Source organism: Lepidothrix coronata, unplaced genomic scaffold (assembly GCF_001604755.1).
Source record: "Lepidothrix coronata isolate B3197 unplaced genomic scaffold, Lepidothrix_coronata-1.0 Scaffold58, whole genome shotgun sequence".
Classification (NCBI taxonomy): domain Eukaryota; kingdom Metazoa; phylum Chordata; class Aves; order Passeriformes; family Pipridae; genus Lepidothrix; species Lepidothrix coronata.
Genome location: NW_016690238.1, coordinates 1572014 through 1591622, shown reverse-complemented (window position 1 = coordinate 1591622; position 19609 = coordinate 1572014). Strand labels below are relative to the sequence as shown.

General features: G+C 56.8%; 1 protein-coding gene across 4 annotated transcripts; it reads left to right on the top strand.

The window, feature by feature from the left end:
- The first annotated feature begins 5042 nt into the window (after positions 1 to 5042).
- On the top strand, positions 5043 to 17627 carry CUNH15orf59 (chromosome unknown C15orf59 homolog). Of its 4 annotated transcripts, none has more exons than XM_017817032.1 (4): positions 5043 to 5083; positions 6248 to 6403; positions 6714 to 7447; positions 16911 to 17591. In XM_017817032.1, exons 3-4 carry the CDS (start codon positions 7265 to 7267, stop codon positions 17589 to 17591), a joined length of 864 nt encoding a protein of 287 aa, XP_017672521.1. In that variant the 5' UTR covers positions 5043 to 5083; positions 6248 to 6403; positions 6714 to 7264. The 4 variants fall into 4 exon arrangements, with proteins under 4 accessions (XP_017672521.1, XP_017672519.1, XP_017672522.1 ...); XM_017817030.1 differs by lacking the exon at positions 5043 to 5083 and adding an exon at positions 5495 to 5537; XM_017817033.1 differs by lacking the exon at positions 5043 to 5083 and adding an exon at positions 5680 to 6047 and having other exon boundaries at positions 16911 to 17627.
- The last annotated feature ends 1982 nt before the right edge of the window (positions 17628 to 19609 follow it).

The window sequence follows — 19609 nt, the reverse complement described above, 5'->3', positions numbered from 1 at the left end:
TTGGCCTAATCCTGCAGGCAGGAGCTCTGCAACAAGCGGGAATGAGATTAGCACAAGGTCCCCTTGGCGCAGGTCGGGCCCATCTGCTTGGCATTCTCCTTGCAGAGGGTCTCCCGAGGACAGGCTGGAGCCAAGAGCTCCCAAGGACATCTCCTGCCCCAGCACCGTCCTACTCGGGCATAATCGTCCTGGCAGGTGTCAAATAGGGGGGGAAAAAAGATGCAGTTTTGGGCCAAATCAGCATTTCGCTCCCAGAACATCACTGCTGACACTGCATCCCTCGAAGGGAAGGGAAAGTGCAAGGGAAGCTGGAAAACCCTCTTCCAGAGCTTTGGGGGAAAAGCTTATTTTTCCCTTCAGCATTTATAAGGGTAGAGGTTTTTTGGAAAAGCAGCTGGAAAAATCCGCTGCCGAGCCCCAGCGCTGGCCCAGAGCTCTTGGAGGCTGCTGGGGCTCCTCCAAATCCAGCCTGGCTGCATCCCTGGTACCTCCCAGTGCTCCCAGCCAGCAGCCCCAGCCCGGCACAAACCACGCCGAGCCACACTTCCAACCAGCATCTCTAGGAAAGGCTTCCACTTAAAAATGTCACACCAGACTCCCAGTCTGACAGTCACAGACAAGCTGAGGGTGGCAGAGAAGGAGCTGTGATGCTCGATCCCAGCAGACGCTTTTCAGGGGCTCAACTCTGATCCCAGAGTAAGGACCGGGACAGTTTTTCCTCAGCTCAATCCCTGGTGCCACCCTCCTGCTGCCCACCAGGCTCCAAATCCCTTCCCTGCCCTCCTTTGAGCCCAAGCACAGAGAGCAAAGGGAAACTGAGGCACGGAGCACTGGTGCCACCTGCCAGCTCCATGGGAAGCATCATCCAAGAGTTTTTAGTCTCCACTGGAGCATCTTCCCCTCCAGCAGGCACCTCGACTTCTCCAGCCAAGCCAAAAGTGTGCATTTTTTAAGGCTGCCCTTTTAGGGCACCCCCAGACCTCACAGTCACTCCCTGCTCCAGCACCAGCACAGATGCTCTGAGGTCTCCCCTCCTGATTCCCAGTGCCATTTGCAGGGATAAACCATCCCCTCGCTGGGGTGATTAATAGTGGGTTTGCTGGTAAAACAAAAGGCCATTAAGAACGTTAATATTTGCTCTCCCTCCTCCCTGCCCACTTCATTTCATACTTCAATGCAAACCCAGCACTGGCCCCGATGAGGAATTAATGAGGGCACGAAGCCACATCGATTTTTCCTGCCACAGGGGATTGGATCTGTCTGCCTGAACCCGGAGACACCCAGACCCACTGACTGTGACAGGATGCTCCCAGCTCCAGCCATCCAACTGAGGGATTAATCCCACAATGGGTGTCTCCATCTGAGACTGAGTTTTTCTAATATTAAGGAGAAGAGCAGCATTTCCACCTGGTTTTTAGCTGGCCTGGCCATGGAGAGGACCCCAAATCCATCCCCATCCCAGCCTTGCAGCAGCAGAGACTCCACTAACATCAAAAATCTTCATTAAAGCAGCTCCAAACAGCCCAAACCTCAGAGCTCTGAAGAATTAGGAAATGAGGAGAGAATCCCAAAGGACAAAATCCTGGGGAGAAGAGCCCCATTTTGGGGTTCTTCCCTACTCACCCGTACCAGCCCCTCCACAGCTTCCACAGAGACAACCTCCCCTTGCCAAAATCCCCAGCTCCAGAAAGAACCCCCTGACTCTGAGCCCTTTAAATAGACACTGAGCCCCCTTGAAATCTTCGATGCTGATGCTCCCGCCCTTCCCAGGGCTTTTAGCCCAAACGCATCCCACCTGGGGAGGGAGGTTGGGTGTCTTCGGAGTTATTTGGGATGGGGTCGTGATTTCCTCCAGTGTTTTATACAAGCCAGCCTACCACAGGCCAAGAGCCCCACGTGATGGGACGCAACATTTTCCACCCAGACACACAAACTAATTAAAATATAACCATTTCCTCAAGGTAGGAGCAGTCTGTAATTTTCCAAGCCTCTTTGGAAAGCAGTTGTGAATTTCCCCGGGTCCCGTTCCCCCCCGGAGTCGATGGTTTTACAGGTCACGCCCGTGCTGTCACTCCACTTTAATAGGCTTTTTTTTCCTTCCTACCCGCTTAAAAGCAACAAGTCGACCTGAAATCACCCGGCTGCAACACGTGGCCTGAGCACGTCGGCTCAGCAAAGCTGTCACTGCTCAGCACCAGAGGCAGTTTTTATTCCCCACCCTCACCACGGCCAGGCTGGGATTTGAAATCCAGGGGTGCTGCGCTGGCTGGGATGAGCCAACACAGGGAATTTGGGATTTGGGCCCTCTGTGGTGTGGCTTTGAGCTGGAGTGTGGTGTTGAGGGTGATGCCCACATACTAAAAAATCCCTAATCCTCACTGGATGGGAGGATTTTGATTTCCCCCCAGCCCTGGGGGGAGCTGAGACCCCCAGCAGGGAGGGGAGGCCCCTTCCCCCCCAGACCGTGTGCTGAGCATGAAGGTTTGGGAACATCTCAGAGGTTAATTCTCACATCCCATGTTTCCTTTAACCTAAGGATAAAGTCCATCCAGGAGAAGGCTGTTTCACCGTGAGCATCCCATGGGATTTCTCCCAGAAGGCACCGTCTGCTGCCATGGGAAGGCAGCAGGATAGGACTTTAGGGTCTGCCAGGGAAGGGTGATAGAGGTGGGGGAAAAAAAAATAGATTTTGAAACATTGCTCTCAACAGGCTTTTTCTGGGATTATTTTCTGTCTCCCCCTTGATTTCTCCCCGTTATTCTCCTGAGGTTCTTCCTGGGGCCCAAGGCGCTCCCGGGCTCGGCGTTGCTAACACATATTTCTGTATTCTCACATCTCTCCTCGCTAATCTTCAGGGAAAGAGGAATTGACAAACTGGTGAAAAACTGACTGACACTCCAATCAAAATACAAAAGAAACAGAAATAAATGGCTCTGAAAAGAATCGCTATTTAATTAGAAATTAGATCTGTGCCAGTGAGTCACGGCAGGGAAGTGATACATCAGCGGCTCGGCAGCAAAGGGCACCTGCCAGCAGCATGACAATGGGGACCAGCTCCAGCCCAGGGCCACCACGGGGGCCTGGGGGGCCAGAGGGGACCCCCCCACCTTGGGGGTCCCACGTTAAGCCTTGCTGAGCCAAGAGCCACCCTGCAGGAACCAGCCTGGCACGACCCTGCAAAATAAAATGCCTGTGAGCCCGAAAGCCTTGCAGAGAAATCCCCTCCCAGCAGTTTTCCTGTTGGAACGGGAAAATCCCCAGTAAATCAGATCTGACAAAAAGCATAAATAAAGATTGGGGAATGAGGGAGGGAGGGAGATTAGGGCGGTGGGAATAAAGCCACTCCTCTCTCTCCGTCGCGCTCCAGCCGTGTCCTTCCCATGGGGAAACCTCCACCAGTGGGGTACCAAGGCTGGGCAGCATTTGGGGATCCCCCCCAAATCCTCTGGGAGACCCTGAGGAAGGTGGCATGGGACAGGATTGGATCTGGCAGGGAGATGGAGAACATGGATCAGTCACAAGGGTGATGAGAGCTGAGAGCAGGGTGGGCCATGACTCCCAAATCCAGGCTGTGATGCACAGGTGGGAAGAAGCATCCTGTGGCATTCTCCAGGTTCTTCAGAGGGGGAATCCAGGCTTTGCAAAGCAGCACATAGAAGCAGAAAATAAATTTTAAAAGGAAAACTCCATCTCCTTCCTATTCTTCCTCCACCAATGATGAATCCACCAGCAGCTGGAGGCACGGTGGCATTCACAGCAAGATCAAGCCAGGATGGGGGACATGGGAATGTCCATCCAGGGCTTTGGAGCAAAGGAAAGCAGGAGTGAAGGGTGAGGTGTGCTGTGGGCTTGGCTTCTCAGGTGTCTCGTAGAGGCTGAGCCTTTCCATTCCCTTGGCAGGGGGGACATCCCTCACTACATCCCTTTGTTTCACATCCTCAAGACACCATCCAGAGGATTTCAGGTTGTAGGAGATGCAGCTTGGGGCTCTGACCCCACACTGGAAGCTCTGGACATCCCTGCAGGGCCATTTTGGCTGCTTTATCTCCACCACCACGGACAGGAGGTTTTCGGGCAGTACTCACACTCTCCAGTGCTGACCATGGATATTTCTGAGCATCTTTTACCAACCTGGCTGGGACCAAAACTCCCTGGGCTGCTGGTGCCCACCACGGCTGGGAGAGGGGAAGAGCAGGTCATGGATGGAGCCGTGTTTCCTCCTCAGTCCACACCTCAGCCGCTCATTTTATCCCCCATGGGAGCGTATTCAGCTGCTTCTCTGCCCCACATCATTCAGTGTATTTTCCCACCTGATCCCGCATCACCACTGGATTTCCCAGAAGCAGCACCTCTCTCTGAGTTTTACAACCTCCACTCTTTCCCCAAATCGCTGTCCCAGTATCCCTGCTGATTTCTGGGATGAGGCAGAGCTCGAGCTGGCATTGACCTGCTATTGGAGGAAGCAGGGGGAGCGTGGTGGTCATGGGGGACCCAGGCGGCCGTGTTGTCCCTGGCTGAGCTTCAGGTGCAAAATATTGGAGGAGATTCCTGCTGAAAACTTCCCATATGATTACCCTGGAAAAAATTATTCCAGTAATGAGGGATTGCTCACCACCATCCACCACACACCTTGGCGCTCCTGCCATCCCCGGATTCCCACCGGGATGTTCTGCGGGAATCAGAAGAGCCCCCAAAGCATCAGCTCTTCACAGGCTGAAGGATGAGTCAGTTCGGGTCCACGCCAAAAAGTGTGTTCAGCACTTTTGAACATTCCCAGTAGGAGGCAATAAATAACATAAATGCGCACCCGCCGCCTCGCCGCTGGCAGACCTGGGATTGCCACCTATCGTCACCGCTCAGCTCCAGGACAGGAATCTCTCCTTGCTCCCACTGCTGCTGAACTGGATGGATTTCCCCAGGCTGGATTTCTGCTTTGGAGCAAATTCCTCCCCTCCTTGGGGTTCCTCCCTAGACCAGACCAGCCCCCCCCTCTCCCCCCACGCACACACTCACGTACAAACCCATAGTTGTTGTTTTCCTCCCATCCAGGGATCTTTGCTGGGATGATGCTCCCGCATCCCCGGTGGGTTTTTACAGATCCTGCAGAAATTGGCCCCAAATACGACCCACGGGGCAGGGGAGGGGCATTTTGCATTCAGAAGGAACCAGCCTTAACGAGCCTGTTATTTGAAGCGGGGGGGACAGAGCGGGGAAACTGAGGCACGACTCCCTTCCTCCCCAGCAAGGGACCCCCGGCGCTGCCTCAGTTTCCCCCGGCGCCGCCCCCCGTGCAACGGGGCTCCCGGTCCCTTTAAGCCCCCCCCGCCCGGCGGAGGCTCAGCCCCTTTCTCTGACACAGCAGCCGCCGGGGCGAGCGAACCGGGAGCCGCGGGGAGGCTGCGGCCGGGGCCGGGGGCCGGGCGCCCACCGCCGCTCCGCCCGCCCCATGGCTCTGCCCGGGGCGCCGGGCGCCGCCCGCCCCGCTCCGCCCGCCCGGCGCCCGGGGACCGGCCGGCCCTGAGCCCGCACCGCCGCCGGTCGGTCCCGGGGGCACTGCGCGGGGGTGCGGGGGTGCGGGGGCACCGGGAGGGAGGGCAGAGGGGGAGAGGGAGGGAGGGAGGGAGGGAGGGAGCGGAGGGGGATGCGGGCAGTTGGGATGCGGGGAGCGGGGATGGAGGACGCGGGCTCCGGGGATGGAGGATGCGGGGAGAGGGGAAGGAGGATGCGGGCTCCGGGGATGGAGGATGAGAGCGGCAGGGATGGAGGATGCAGGTAGCGGGGATGGAAGCTGCGGATACCGACATCCTCCATCCCCGGCGCCCCGGAGGATGCGGGTACCAGGGCTGAAGGATGCGGGTACCAGGGCTGAAGGATGGGAGCAGGGGGGATGGAGGATGCGGGTACCGGGGATGGAGATGGGAGCATGCCGGGACTCCCCCTCCCTGTGCGTACCCCCGAGCTGAGGGGACGCGCCCCCCCACCTCACTCCGCCTCCGCCCGTGCTGCTTTCCCCCTCCCCGGGGAAAGGGGGGACATTTGGGGCCAAGGTGGGTTTTCCCCCCTGCTCGGCCGAGGCGGGGTTGGGGTTTGAACCAAGCCGGGAGGAGGATGATGGTGGGATGGGCCCCAGGTGGGAGGAGGCTGCCCGACACCCCCCCGCAAGCAGATGAGTCTCCCGGGACGCGTGTCCCCGTCCCCCCGCCCCGGCGGGCTGTCACCTCCGGTAACGTCTCACCCCTTCCAACAGCAACCGAAGGAAAGTGGCCCCCGGACTCCTCTTGTGCCACGGAAAAGCCCTGAGGGAGGAGAAAGAGGAGGAGGAGGGGGAGGAAGTAAGGAAAGGAGAAGGGGGAAAGACAAGGACGAGCTTGGACTGGAGCCAAGGAGGTTCTGGATCGCGACGGTGAGTTCCTGAGCCGCACGGCTGCCTGTCTGTCTGTCCCTCTATCCATCCATCTGGCTCTGCGAGACCCCACTGTGCCCCCATTCTCCAGATCTCAAACTGTGGGGAAGTGGGGAGGGCAAAAGGAGGGGGACAGCGTCAGGCTCCGTCCTGTCCCCACTCAACTAGGGGGGGCTGCTGTGGGGGTACCTGGGGGCTTGTCCTCGTGCCGGGGCTGAGATCAAGGCAAGGTGGGAGTGGGCAGAGCCCCCCCACCACCTTCCTGGCTCCAGAAGGGATGGCTCCCTCACGTTATCTGTCTGTCTTGCAGGAGGGGACCCTGGTCTCCCCAGGACACCTGTGCCCAGCTGGGAGACCCCCCCACCACAACCCCCCAGCGCTGGAACCGCAGACCCCGGAGCGAGGGCCCGACGTGGGGAGAAGCATCGCTCCCCGGGGACACTCAGCCCTGCATTCCCCTCCCCGGCGTCGGGGAGCAGGCAAGGCGTGAGCCGCTGGATTTTAGCTTCCTGGGACATCCAAGGGACTCTTCCTCCTCTTCCTCCTCCTCCTCCTCCTCCTCCTCGCCCTCTGCTCACCCCATGGCCACCTCACACCTCCCCGCGGCCACCGGCTGAGCCCCCTCCGCAGCATTCCCGACTCTGCATGCTGCATCCCGACCCCGCTCCCCGCTCCGAACCAGAGCCCCCCGACCTCGCAGGGAGGCGAGCGTGCGGCTGGGACTTCCTTGGAGGCAGGGGAACGTTAAGATGTTGAAAGCTCCCCGGCCGAGAGGGGCTGCGCGGACGCCAGGCCACCCGGCTAGGGGGGAGCAGGATGGACAGAGCCGTTGGGGCCGGGAACCGAGGCTGGTAGGGAAGGATGGACTCCCGGACCTGCCAGGACAGGCAGCCCAGTGACCACCCCAGCAGCAGCAGCAGCAATTGTAGCAGCAGCAAGAGTAATTGTGAACGGGAAAGGATCCGGAGCCGGATGAAAATGGTGATCGGGCAACTGGAAGGCATCTTACAGGAGCTCAAGGAGGTGGCCAAGGAGCTCCGGGAGGTAGGAGAGCGGGTCGTGGTAGCTGCTGATCCCAAATGGGGGTGCCCTGTCCCTGTCCCCCTGCCCCAGGGTCAGGATGGGGGGAGCAGAGCCAGCTCAGCACCCGCAACCCACCGGCCCCAGGAGGCACCTGGATGATGTGCAATAGGATTTTCCAGAAAGGGAGAAAACTGGGCATGGTTTGTAAAATCGCTCCTGACCTTGACCCCGGGGTTTGCTCGGGGTGAGGGGCCCTGGCCGAGGCACCAGCCCTGTGGGTGCTGCTGGTGGGAGAAGCACCGCCAGCACTGGGAGAACTGAGGTCACAGTCCACCCTGCTCTGCCTTGGAGGCTGTTTTCCAGGCCCCTTCCAAACCAAGGAGGTGGACAGAGAGGGGATGGTGGGTCCCTCTGGCATTGCGGAGGGCACTGAAAATATGGCATCAGTCCTGGATGCAATGAGGAGCACCCACAGCACAGAGAGGGGGTCAGAGTGACTGGGTGTCCTGTAGCCTGGCTGGAGAGGGCCCAGTGCTCCTGCAGAAATATCTGTGTGCTCACACAAAGTGCGGTTGGAGTTTTCTCCCGGTGCAGAGGCACCACAGAGACACTTTGGTGGGGGATTTAATATTTCCCTGGCTCGAGGGTTTGGGCCACACATCTCCAAGCTGGAGGGGAAGGGGATCGGGATGGGGTTGGTAATTTAGGACGCCTCTGCAGGGGATGGGGAGTGGTGGATGGGAAGTGTGCAGTAGCCTTGAGCATGGAGCAGCTGATTGCTTTGGCAACAGGGCAGGCGGGCGCTGGCATCCTCTCCATGGCCTGGGACTGCATCCAGAACCTCGCCACCCCTCAGGAAGGGCAGGAACTTGCCATGGGCACCACGAAGCAGCCCCGTGTGGGTCAGTGGCATCTGGGTGCCACCAAGAGAATGCTGATGCAGGTGCACCAACATCATCCTGGTGGCTGTGGTCAGGGAGGGGACATCCTCCAGCCTGCGGTGCAGTGTCCTCCTTTGGGATGGCTCCACTCCATCCAGGAGATTTTAGGGGAAGTTGTCCCTATGAGGTCTCGACCGGGCCGTGGCACCCCAAGAGATTTTCCTTTCTCTCCTGGCTTTGTCAGTCCTTCCAGCAGCAGAAAGCAAACCCAGCCACCCAAAGCAAAAAGGCCCCTGCTCCCCCACCAAATCCCGCAGTGCCATCGGCAGAGCCCAAAACCCCTCCAACACATCTCTGATGGATTAGGAAAAGCCATAATAGTAATAATCGGGACGCAGAGCTGCTTTCTATTTAGCCTGAGCTCACTTCATGCTCCTCCAGGAGATTAACAGGCTTTCAAAGGGAGGATGATGATGGCAATTGGCCCGTTCTATCGCCCCCATGAATTTAAGGCCGGGTAGGACCACCATGATCAGGTGAGCATCCCTCTTGCTGAGGATATGGAGGGATAAGGACCAGGATGGGGCCAACCTCCAACCATTTCACAGCTGAGACCAGGTTGTGCTTGCCACCAAACTTTGGGTGGCTCCACAAGGTCCCTGTCCAGCTCTTGGGGCCAGAAGGGTCTTGGTGGGCTGCCCAAGTCAGGTTGTACCAGCATGTGTCAGAGGAGAGAAGAGGAGGAGGTGGCCAGAGGACACCCATCCTCTGTCCCCAGTCCAGGGACACCCTGCTCTGTGCCAGGGAGGGGATCCACACCCCATGAGGTGGCTTCTCCAGAGGGTGCCAGGAAGTGTTAAAGCATGGAAATGTTTTTTCCATGGAGCTGGCACATGCCTAGACACTGGTAACCTCCCAGGCAGTGTCCCGTGGGTGCTCTGGGAGAGCCCCCCACATCAAGGGACAGCGAGGCCAGGTCAGCGTGGAGCCAGGCATGAGATGGGTCCCAAACTTCAGCCCTTCTCCCAGCTCCTAGAACAGACCCACAAAACTCTGCAGAAATTAGCTGAATTCATACAAAGCAGCCTAACTCTCAGTACACTCAGTGCAGGCTTCGGAGCTAAAACACACCAGTCCAACCAGGTTGAACCAGGAGTCAGTGACTTCAGAGAAACAGAGTTCTGGTTTTCCCCAAACCAAGCAGAATTTGGGTGTTAGAGGCTTTGGAAATTCATAGAATGGTTTGAGTTGGATGGGTTTAAAGCCCATCTTGTTCCACTTCCCTGTCATGGGCAGGGACACCTTCCACTAGACCAGGTTGCTCCAAGCCCAGTCCAGCCTGGCCTTGGACACTTCCAGGGGTGGAAATTCATTTTCCTGCCCTCTGGATCACTCAGAGCAAGCTCAATGGGAGCAGGTTACATGGAATTCTCTTTCAAGCCCACACAGAAAAGTACGTGGCAGACACCAGGCTGGCAAATCGTAATCTCTAAGATTTTGGTGAAAAATAAGTGAAAAAATAAGCCCTTTTTGTTGTCTTCCTTGCACATAGTGATGCTCTTCCTTGGCTGGAAGTGAGGACCAGGACACAGGGACAAGCCTGGGGACAAGCAGGGCTGATGGCCCCGAGCTCAGGTGGTCTCAGGGGTGGGGTCCCAGGTGGGGCTGCTCAGGGCCATCAAAGGCCACCAGTGTCCTGGCACTTGTGATATTGGTGTGTTCTCCAACGGAGCCACCATGGGGGCTTTGGAAATATCCATCCCTATGGCCACTTCCTCTGGTAGGGGCATCACTGGTGGGTCGGGATGCAGGGCTGGATGTGCCCAGTGAGGGCACCAGACACACCCACGGCACTGGAAAACCTGCACTGGGTGATACTGGAGGGCACTGGGTGATGCTGGACCTGCTCCTTCCGGGTTCTCCTTGCACAGGGAGCTGGGTGCCAGGACTTTACCCACCCGGAGGCAGCAGCCAGGTCATAACCACCTCGCCAAAAATAACCCCCGAAGCCATAAACACCCTGTGTGGGCACAAGGGCTTCCACCCAGGGATGGTTCCTGCTCCAAAACCGTTCACCAGCTCCAGTCACAGCTGGCTCTGGCTCACATGAGCCTTTTCTCTCAGGTTGTCCCTGCTTCAGCAGAGATGCTGAGTCCCAGAGCCAGCCAGGATTGTGGGATGCTCCGGGGGGAGGCTCCAGCGGGAGACCCCAGGGCAGCCCCACTCTGCTGGCCCATCCCTGAGGATGTGATGTGTGACCAGGCACTGGTTCAGGCTCCATCCCCGCCTCCCGGGAGCGGTTCCCACCTGAAGGCTGTCATTCCAGATGTCCGTTTTATTCGGGATGCTGTTTCACCAGCCTCCCCGCTCCCGCTCTCCCTCCCTCCCTCCTTCCCTTTTGTGTATATAATTATTCCCCAGCACTCCAAGACAGGGCTGTATTATGTGCGGGGAAAATGATTATTAAAATCTTTGATTGAAAACGCACACTGGAAGTAGAAATCAGGCAGGAGGCAGCAGGGAAGGCGCTTCCGCCGCGCGCTTGCCATGCTGCCTCCCTCCCACGCACCTCCTGCCAGCCCCGGCCTCTTCCCGCGGGGATCACCGCGATGTCACAGGGAATAAGATACTCCAGGAGGTCCCAGGAAGCTCCACGGCAAGGCTGAGCTCCTTCCCACCCTTGGGGGATTAGTGCTGGGGGTGGGAGACCATCCACGGCGGGAAATAAACCCAGATATCTGTTTAAACCCCCAAAAATTCCCATGGGGAGAGTCCTGTCCCCTCTGCAGCTGCTGATGGAAGCAACGGGGTCCCACCACCCAGAACAGCACGGAGGGGTTCCCTCCAACACTTTGGCACGAGGAAAACCCTCCCTGCAATCCCTTATGATAATAAATACCTTAATAATGTTGTAATCAATAGGTGATTAGCTGGGAATGCTTGGGGAAGTTCATGGTGAGAAGGAGGCTTATTATTCTAATAACAACATGTTTGGGAGATGTGCAGGATGATTTTGAACTATTTAGCAGCTGACGATGGAGCAAATGAACCCTGGATCCTCGGCACGCTCATTTGTAAGGATCAGCTCGGGGAAGAGAGGCCCCTGCAACTCTGCTTCAGTTTGCCAGCTCCAATTAATCATTCATTCCTTATTAAATATTTACTCACCTTGCCTGCACCGGGAAGTGGGAAGGTCCCTGCTCCAGGAGCATTTGGCTGTGGGGGTGGTGGGGCTTTGGGGTGGCTCTTTTCCCCTGTGGGGGGAGGAATTGCTGGTGTCAAACGCCTCCAGGATGATTTGATGCTTTGGGAATAGGGTTGGGGAATTTTAGCATGGGCTGCACGGTCCTGTTGCTCATCCCCTCTGTGCACCAGCCGGCAGCAAAGCACAGTGCAGGGACACACGGGCCGGATCCAGCCTGGAAAAGCAACTGCGTGCCATCGGAAAATCCATCCCTGGAAGTGTTCCAGGCCAGGTTGGATGGAGCTTGGAGCAACCTGGTCTAGTGGAAGGTGTCCCTGCCCGTGACAGGGGTTGGAATGAGATGGGCTTTAAGGTTCCTTTCAGCCCAAACATTCCGTGGTTCTGTGGAAATGCTTTGGACCCCAAAATGTGCTTCTGGAGGTGCTGGGAATGGGGAGCACAGGGGGACACACAAAAATCCCTGCTCCCACCGTGGCTGGGGATGGGATGTTTGGCTCTGGATTGGGAAAACTGTTGCATCTTGCTGGAGGGCGGCTGAGGGGACACACACAGGGCCCCCCATCACTGGAGCAAAGACAACCCAAGCAGTGCCGTGTTTGATCTCCCCACCCTGGCCCCGCCTTCGCCCACCAGAACCTGCCCTGAGCACGGATCCACCTCCCCTCCTCTTCAAAGGCCGTGTGGGGATGAAGGGGCTCTTAGACCACTTTGATCCCAGCGTCTTCCAGCTCCTTCCCCGGCCCCGGGAATTCGCGTTACCAACTACTGACCAGGAAGCCTTTGAAGTCCCCTCTCATCCTCCCGCCTCTCCAGCCTCTTCCCGGGCCTCCGGGAGGTTTAGTTCCTCGATAGGAAACGGCGGGGCCAAAACGTGGGAGCTGGAGCCACCAGACCCAACTCCCAGCCAGGGAGCTCAGTGCTTGATGTGCAGCCAACAACCCAAAATCCCATTAAAAACAACGACAATGCTCCAGATGTTCAACATCTGCCTTAGCTGGGGAGGTGAACACCCAATTTAGGGCTTTTATCCGGAAAGCTTCTGGCTGCCGGCAACGTCCATGGGTGTGGGGACCAGTGGGAGGGGAGGGGAGCACCCAGCACTCCCAGCTGGGTGGGATGGTGGGAGCTGGTTTTTGGGATGGGGATGAACATGGTTTGGCTCATCCTTGCTCCGTGTCCATCTCTCTGGGGTTCCACAGGGATGTGGCTCATCCCTCTGCCTCACTCCGTCCTCCAACTGCTCAAAGCTCATCCCTTTGGGCGAGAGCTGAGCACCCTTGGCCCCCCAGCAGCTGCTTTCAGGACACTGGGGTGCAGCAGGATGAGGCCTATCGGTGACACCACGCACGAGGTCAAGGGGGAATTATTTTGGTCCCTGTTTTCCTGCTGCCAGATACCCCAGCTGGACCAGGGATGCTCTGCTGTCACCAAAAAGGTGGCTCTTTGCAGCAACCTAAAGGTGATGGAGGATGGGGACATGTCCTGTCTGTCACCCGCATGGCACTTCCACCACATGCTGAGGACACCCCACACCTCCCAGCCTGCTTGTAGGGGAACAAACCCACCCCAGGTCTCTGAGGGATGAGAACATCACCAGGGCCTTGTCCCAAACCACCCCAGATCTGGTCATCCCTCCCCCCCCATCTCTCTCATCCTGGCTCCCTCTGCCAGCAGCGATGGCCTCAGCTGGAAAAGCTTTGACAACCTGCTTCAGGAAGGAGAAAAGGGGGGAGAAAAGCCCAAATCCTACTTTACATTTAAATGCTCAGCGAGTACCAAGTGTCACATAGGTATTTAACACCCCCCCACCCCACCCCACCGTCCCCCCGTTTAAAATAGCAAGTGCTCCTAAAAATAGCCCCGAATGAGCCACTGCTGATGTGACACTAATCCCTGTGTGCCACCACAAGAAGCGGGATGGGCACAAGGATTGGGATGGGCATGTGCCTCCTCCTGTCACCGCCCGATCCGGAATGGCAGCGGGTCCCTTTAATGAGGATGAGGAGGGCCCTGGGTGTCAGGGACCCGAGTCAAAGCCCAGGGAGATGCTCCCCCTGAACCCAGTGCTGTAATCACCGAGCCTTTGTGGAAACAGAGGTGATCTCATTCCAGCTGAGGGTTTCAGCAGAAATCATTTTGCTGCCTTATTAAAAAATAATAATAGCCGGGTGTTTCCCAAAGACTGCTCTGTTCCTGCCCTTTTTCCTAATTCTTTCTTGTCACCAAGAAAGAAGAGGTCACGTCATCTTTTTTTTAACGCCCTTCCTTGAGTTCCACCCTTTCTCCCCTGAAGATAAGAGTAAAAAAAAAAAGGAAAAAAGAAAAAAGATATCTGATGGTGCATCGGGAACAGGAAAAATCACCTTTTCTAATGTCAAGACTTCGTTGTGGATGCTCCCAGCATCTCAGCACCCTTCAAAGCCAAAGCTTGAAGGATGGGTGGGTCCCTGCCTGCCCTCTCTAGAGGTCTTCCATGGCTGGAAAAATAAGTTGGAGATCACAGGTGAGGAGCTTAGGTAATGCCTGTTGCCTTCTGCTCCTTGGGATGAGCACTCAGCTCAGTGTCCCCAGCTCTGCCATCCTTTGGGGACACAAAGTCCCTCTAGGATACAGGAACATGATGCAGATTCAAGGTCTATTCCACAAGCAGGACCTGGGATGGGCTTCAGGAGGTCCATCCAGGAGAGAACCCAGCTATGGGGCCGCCACGAGGAGCTGGGGACAGGTTCTACTCCAGCACAGCTCAGAAAAGAGGTTTTATCCCCAAACTGGTCTTATATGGGTCCCAGGAGGGGCTGATCAGGGTTGTTAAGGTGTATCAGTGCCCATCTGGAGCATATTAGACCACGTGCTCAGGTCTGATGGTGAGTGCACTACTCTCTCCCACCCCCTCCTCCCATTTCCTAACCACCCCCTTTTCCATGGAAAGATGTTTTTTGGCATCTTTTATCGCCAGCGTGGCCAACCCACTCCCAGGCAGCAACCCCAGCCATTCAGTCTCCCTTCTCCTGCTCACACCAGCTCGTCCCACTCCAGAAAGGGTCTCCCCATTCCCAGGTCTCCTCATTTTCCCAGCCCCATGTTCACAGCAGGCAGCAAACACACACACAACACACACATCCAGCCCCACCACCCTCACCCAAACCCACCCTGTGCCCCTTGGGGTTGTGCCCCCGTGGAGGTGGCACCACTTTGTCCTCCAGAGATGCTCCTCTCCGGGTTGTCACACAGCCTCAGGTGTCCCCAGAAATGGTCCTACCTGCAGCCAGAGCCTGAAGCTGTCCCGTGGGGGCCGGTGGCTGATTCACAAGAGGGGATGCTGCGTGTCCACGCCCGGACGCACCTGGGGAAGCTCGACTTCTCCATCCTTGGTGCCAAATCCTCGGGAACTGGGCAGAGCAGAAGAGCTGCATGGGCAGGGCTGTGGAACGAGTGAAATTTGGAGCTCAAATATGGGAATTTGATTAAAATTAGGTCAGCAGAATGTAACGGAGCCACTCCGGCTGCTGGCAGAGTAATCGTCCCCCCGGGCTCCCCGTTTCAGTTGCCCAGACATATTAAATTACCCTTAACTCTGCCCACGCATCCTCACCCACCACGGGGGCTCTGTGAGGAGCCTGCCCTGCTGAGCCATGCTTTATGGTGCATTTCCAGGGATTTATGGAGCTGTCCCAAACCTCTGCACGTCGGCATCTGGCAGAGGGATGCAGAGACCGAGGGCAACCCGGCCCCGTGACAGCAGGTTTGGGGTGCCCGCCCTCAGATGGGATGGGGTGTCTGAGCCCAAGGACTCAGTTCCTCACAGCAAAAATGCTCAAAGAACATGGAGTTACAGGATACAGCAGCATAAAAATGATGGAGAGATGTGCCATGATTAATCAATCTTGGTGGATGGGAGGCTCCAACCCCCAGTGATGAACCGTGGGACTGGTGGAGATAAGTCAGGGCTTTTTGGTGGCGTGAGGAGAAGGAAAGGAAAGGTGTCTGGCAAGACACTGCCCATCGATTTACCTTCCTTCCCTTATTTTGGGAGATTTGTGGCTGGTTTCCACCAGGAAAGGACAGGTGGAAGGGCAGTGGAAGGAAAAAGATGGGGAGGGAACAGCAGTAATGAAAAACAACATTACTGCGTGAGGAAACCACCTGGAAGAAGCCGAGCAAATTTGTGCTTCCAGATGCTCTGTGAGTGGGATGGGCATCCAGAAGGGACACAGCCCTGGGGTGCAGGGGGCACCGATGCCCACGGATGCCCGAGATGGGGATGGGAGTAGCACAGATTGCATCACATGGGTCACAAACAGGTACCAGGAGTATGGAGGGGTTCCCCCTGGCCCCCCTTGTCTGCCGCTGCCCACCTCCTGCTTGGCAGCACAGGGACCAGCCAGGCCCTCTGCCAGCTCCCCCAGAGAGGGGGGAGGCGAGCCAGCAAAACTGCCAAAAATACATGCTTCCCAGTGCCACGGAGTTGGATTTCCACGTCGTGCTCTGCCTCCCCCACGAAACAGAGCCCCACACGCCCACACACACATGCAGAGACACCAGCCAAGAAATACCGTGGATAGACAGGGTTCCATCTGGATGCCGGGTGGGATTGGGGTCTCCTGGGCAGGATAAGTGCTGTGGTCAGTGCTGGGCAGCCCCTGAGTTGGGCAGGATTAAAGACTTGAAGGTGGGTGATGAGTCTGCTGCATCCAAAACCTCAGCAAGGTCGTTGGGTGGAGATCATGATCCATGGGAGCTGTAGGAGGAAGGAGGTCATTCCTCCCTTTCTTCCCCTTCCAGCCCTGCCCATGGTTTGAACCTCCCTTAGGACATTGCATCTATTATTTTAATATTTTAAGTCTTGATTTAGTCACACCTCACACGGAATCTGTCCCCAGTGGCATGGTGGGGCCGTGACCCCATCCCCAAGCCACCACAGGGCTTGATATACTCAACACTGTGAAAGAAATGAAGGATTGGGATGGATCCAGGACATTGGACCATCATCCACCTCCTGCCTTGGCTTCCCCACTCACAGAGCTGCCTTCTCCAGAGGGAGGAAGTGATGGTCACTGGTGGCTCCTTGTGGTCTAATGAGAGGGACCAAAGGCCACCACGTGCCCGAGGATTTGGGGTGGGAGTCATCCCAGGGGACAGGGCAGACCCTGGGGAAGGCCCATCCTGTCACAGAGCGCTCAGGGGCACCCAAGGCTTGGGGGTTTGGGTGCTTTGCCACCGAGTGGGCTTCAGTCCCTGCCAGGAGGCTCCAGTCGAGCTGAGACCTCCCAGCTCATCACACCGGTGGTGCCAGGGCAAACAGCAGAGATTTAGGGGTGTGGTGTAATTACGGAGCAGAAACGGGAGGGTCCCTCCCAGCGGCTCCTCTCTGTCCGTGCGTCCGTCCGTCTGTCCGCAGGTGGTGAGCCAGATCGACCGCCTGACGTCCGACTTCGAGTTCGACCTGGAGCCGGACGACTGGACGACGGCGACGGCCAGCAGCACCTCCAGCAGCGACAAGGGCGGAGGCACCTTCGAGCTGGGACCCCTCGATTTCGCCGCCTCCGACATCCTCTCCGACAGCTGGGAATTCTGCTCCTTCCTGGATGCTTCCACCCCCTCCGACCCGGGCGACGGTCCCGAGCCCCCCCGGCCGCAGCCGCAGCCCCCGCCCGCTCGCCAGCCCGACTACCGGCTGATGAACGGGGGGCTGCCCATCCCCAACGGCCCCCGGGGCGGGGGCACCCCGGATTCGTCCAGCGAGGAAGCCTTCGGCACGACGTCCAGCCTGAAGCTGTCGCAGCCCCGCCCGGCCGGCACGAGGGAGCGGGTCCGCTTCAGCGACAAGGTGCTGTACCACGCGCTGTGCTGCGACGACGACCGGGACGGCGACAGCACGGCGTCCCCGGGGGACGAGGGGCCCGAGGAGCCCGGCAGGAAGGTGCCGGCGGGGCCCTCGAAGCACCCGAACGCCGGCGGCGGCGCGGCCCCGGGCCGGCGGCTGATGAGGAACAGCAGCACCCAGACCGTGGCCGACAAAAGCACCCAGACGGTGCTGCCTTATATCCCGGCCAAGCAGAGGATTAAAAACAAAAACTGACGCGCCGGGTCCGCCGCACGGATTTGGGGAGGGTGGGTGGATGGGGGGGGGGGGGGGGGGGGGGGGGGGGGGGGGGGGGACTCCTGGGAAGGGACAGAAAAATATATATATATATATATATATAAATATATATTTAAATAAATCAATACTAATAATAAAATCGACATGAAAAGGTGGCAAAGAAGATGAATGTCCCAATGTCCCAACTACCTACCCGTCATTTTTCCAGGCTCAGGGAATTTTAAATTGGGAGGTTTTTTCCGGTTTTTTTTTTTTATGAACAGAAGTTTCAGATCAATAAACCGTCCATCATGGAGAAATAACAACCATAACATATATATAATATATGTATATATGTGCCAAGAGAGGGAAGGTTCTACGAAGGGGAGAGCCAGTGTATCCGAGGTTGTGGATGGGGGTGGATGGGGACATGGGGGTGCTGGAGGGGGGTGGCTTGACCAGGGATGGAACATTTGCCCTCCCTGGGACATTCTATCCCTGTTTGGCTTAAGAAGAGCTGGTGTGACCTGATTTGTCACATCCAATGTCTGAGTGGAGTGGGGGCTGTCACCAGGAAGTCACTCCCACCTCCAAGGGGGACGAGGGGATTGCAGAGGGCAAGAACACACCAGTGATAAGGAGCTGGGGTAGGGAACTGCTCCCCTGCTGATTTCCAAACCTTTACACCAGGTCCAGGAGAAATATTAGCAACCTCCAAGCCTTGCAACCATCTTAATATGATGTGGAAAGTGTCTCCAGCTTTTCTTTACGTACCTAATTACGGTTTTCCATTTCAAAAGCCCTGGTTTGTGGGGGGAGAAATAGCTGGGATTTTCCCTGACAGATGAAGGAATCTGGTGCTCCAGATCTACCCCTGGCATCTTTCCTTCAGCTTCCAGATTCTGCCAAAGCCTTCAGCACCCAAAGCACCTGATCCTGGGGACAAAGCCCCGTGCCCTCCCTGTTGGCTCTTGCTCCTGCAGGGATGCATTTGCACTGCCAGCCCTGGAGCATCCCTGGCACAACATGGTTTTTCCAAGCCTGGCAGCAAAAAACCACCACCTCAATTCCTTATTTTTAATCCAGGTCAGAGATGCTCCGGTTCAAGCCTTTCCCAAGTGTCATCCCAGAGCCAGGACCCTCGCTGGCACCCAGCACCGCTGCCAGGGCGAGGGATGTGTGGAACACCCATCACAGGGGAAGCAGTGGTGACCACAACACTCTGAATTCGACCCAGATTGTAGCAGAAGAGGCTTTCACCCAAATTATGTTGAATTGCATTTATGTTTTAGTTTTTGGGGACATGGCATTGCCTGGGGGATCAGTGTGTGTTCCCACCACATGGGAGCATCCATCCAGCTCCCCCATGGGGGCATCCCAACCCTGGCAAAACTGGGAAAGGGAAGAAGAGCCCTGTAGATGGGACTATAGACATCTCTCCCTAATCCATGGGCTGGGATACCATGGGGAGCATCAGCCTCTGTTTTTTCATAACAAAGGACAGGATGTCTCCATCCCCCATCCAAAGAGTGGCAACACCATCCCAGGGACACATGGGATGGGACAACTCCCTCCATCCCTCTGCATGTCAACAGCTGGTTACTCATTTATTTTTAAGAGCTTTTTATGGCCTGACCCTCTGTAAAACTGCAATTAGCACACATAGCTTTGTTGTTCAATAACTCCTCCCAAAGGATGTCAGGAAGAGCAAAAGGAAAAAGTTTGGAGCAGCTGGAGCTGCACAAGGAGATGCTTTTCAGCTGCTCCGGATTTGGGAGCACCTGCATCACCTGCAGCTCTGGAAGGAGCTGCCAAAGGGGGAACAGAGGCACGGCCTGGGGACCACTCACCTTGGAGCCAAGGATGTAAAACCAATGGATGCAGCTGGGGCCATGTGGACAAGGGGAACAGCTCCATCCTCCATGCTTTTATTAGGAACGAATTTATAGCTGTGCCAGCTTTATTTCTTGCTCTCTGATAAATCCAAGTGACACCAGCTGTAAGTGCTGTATTAACCT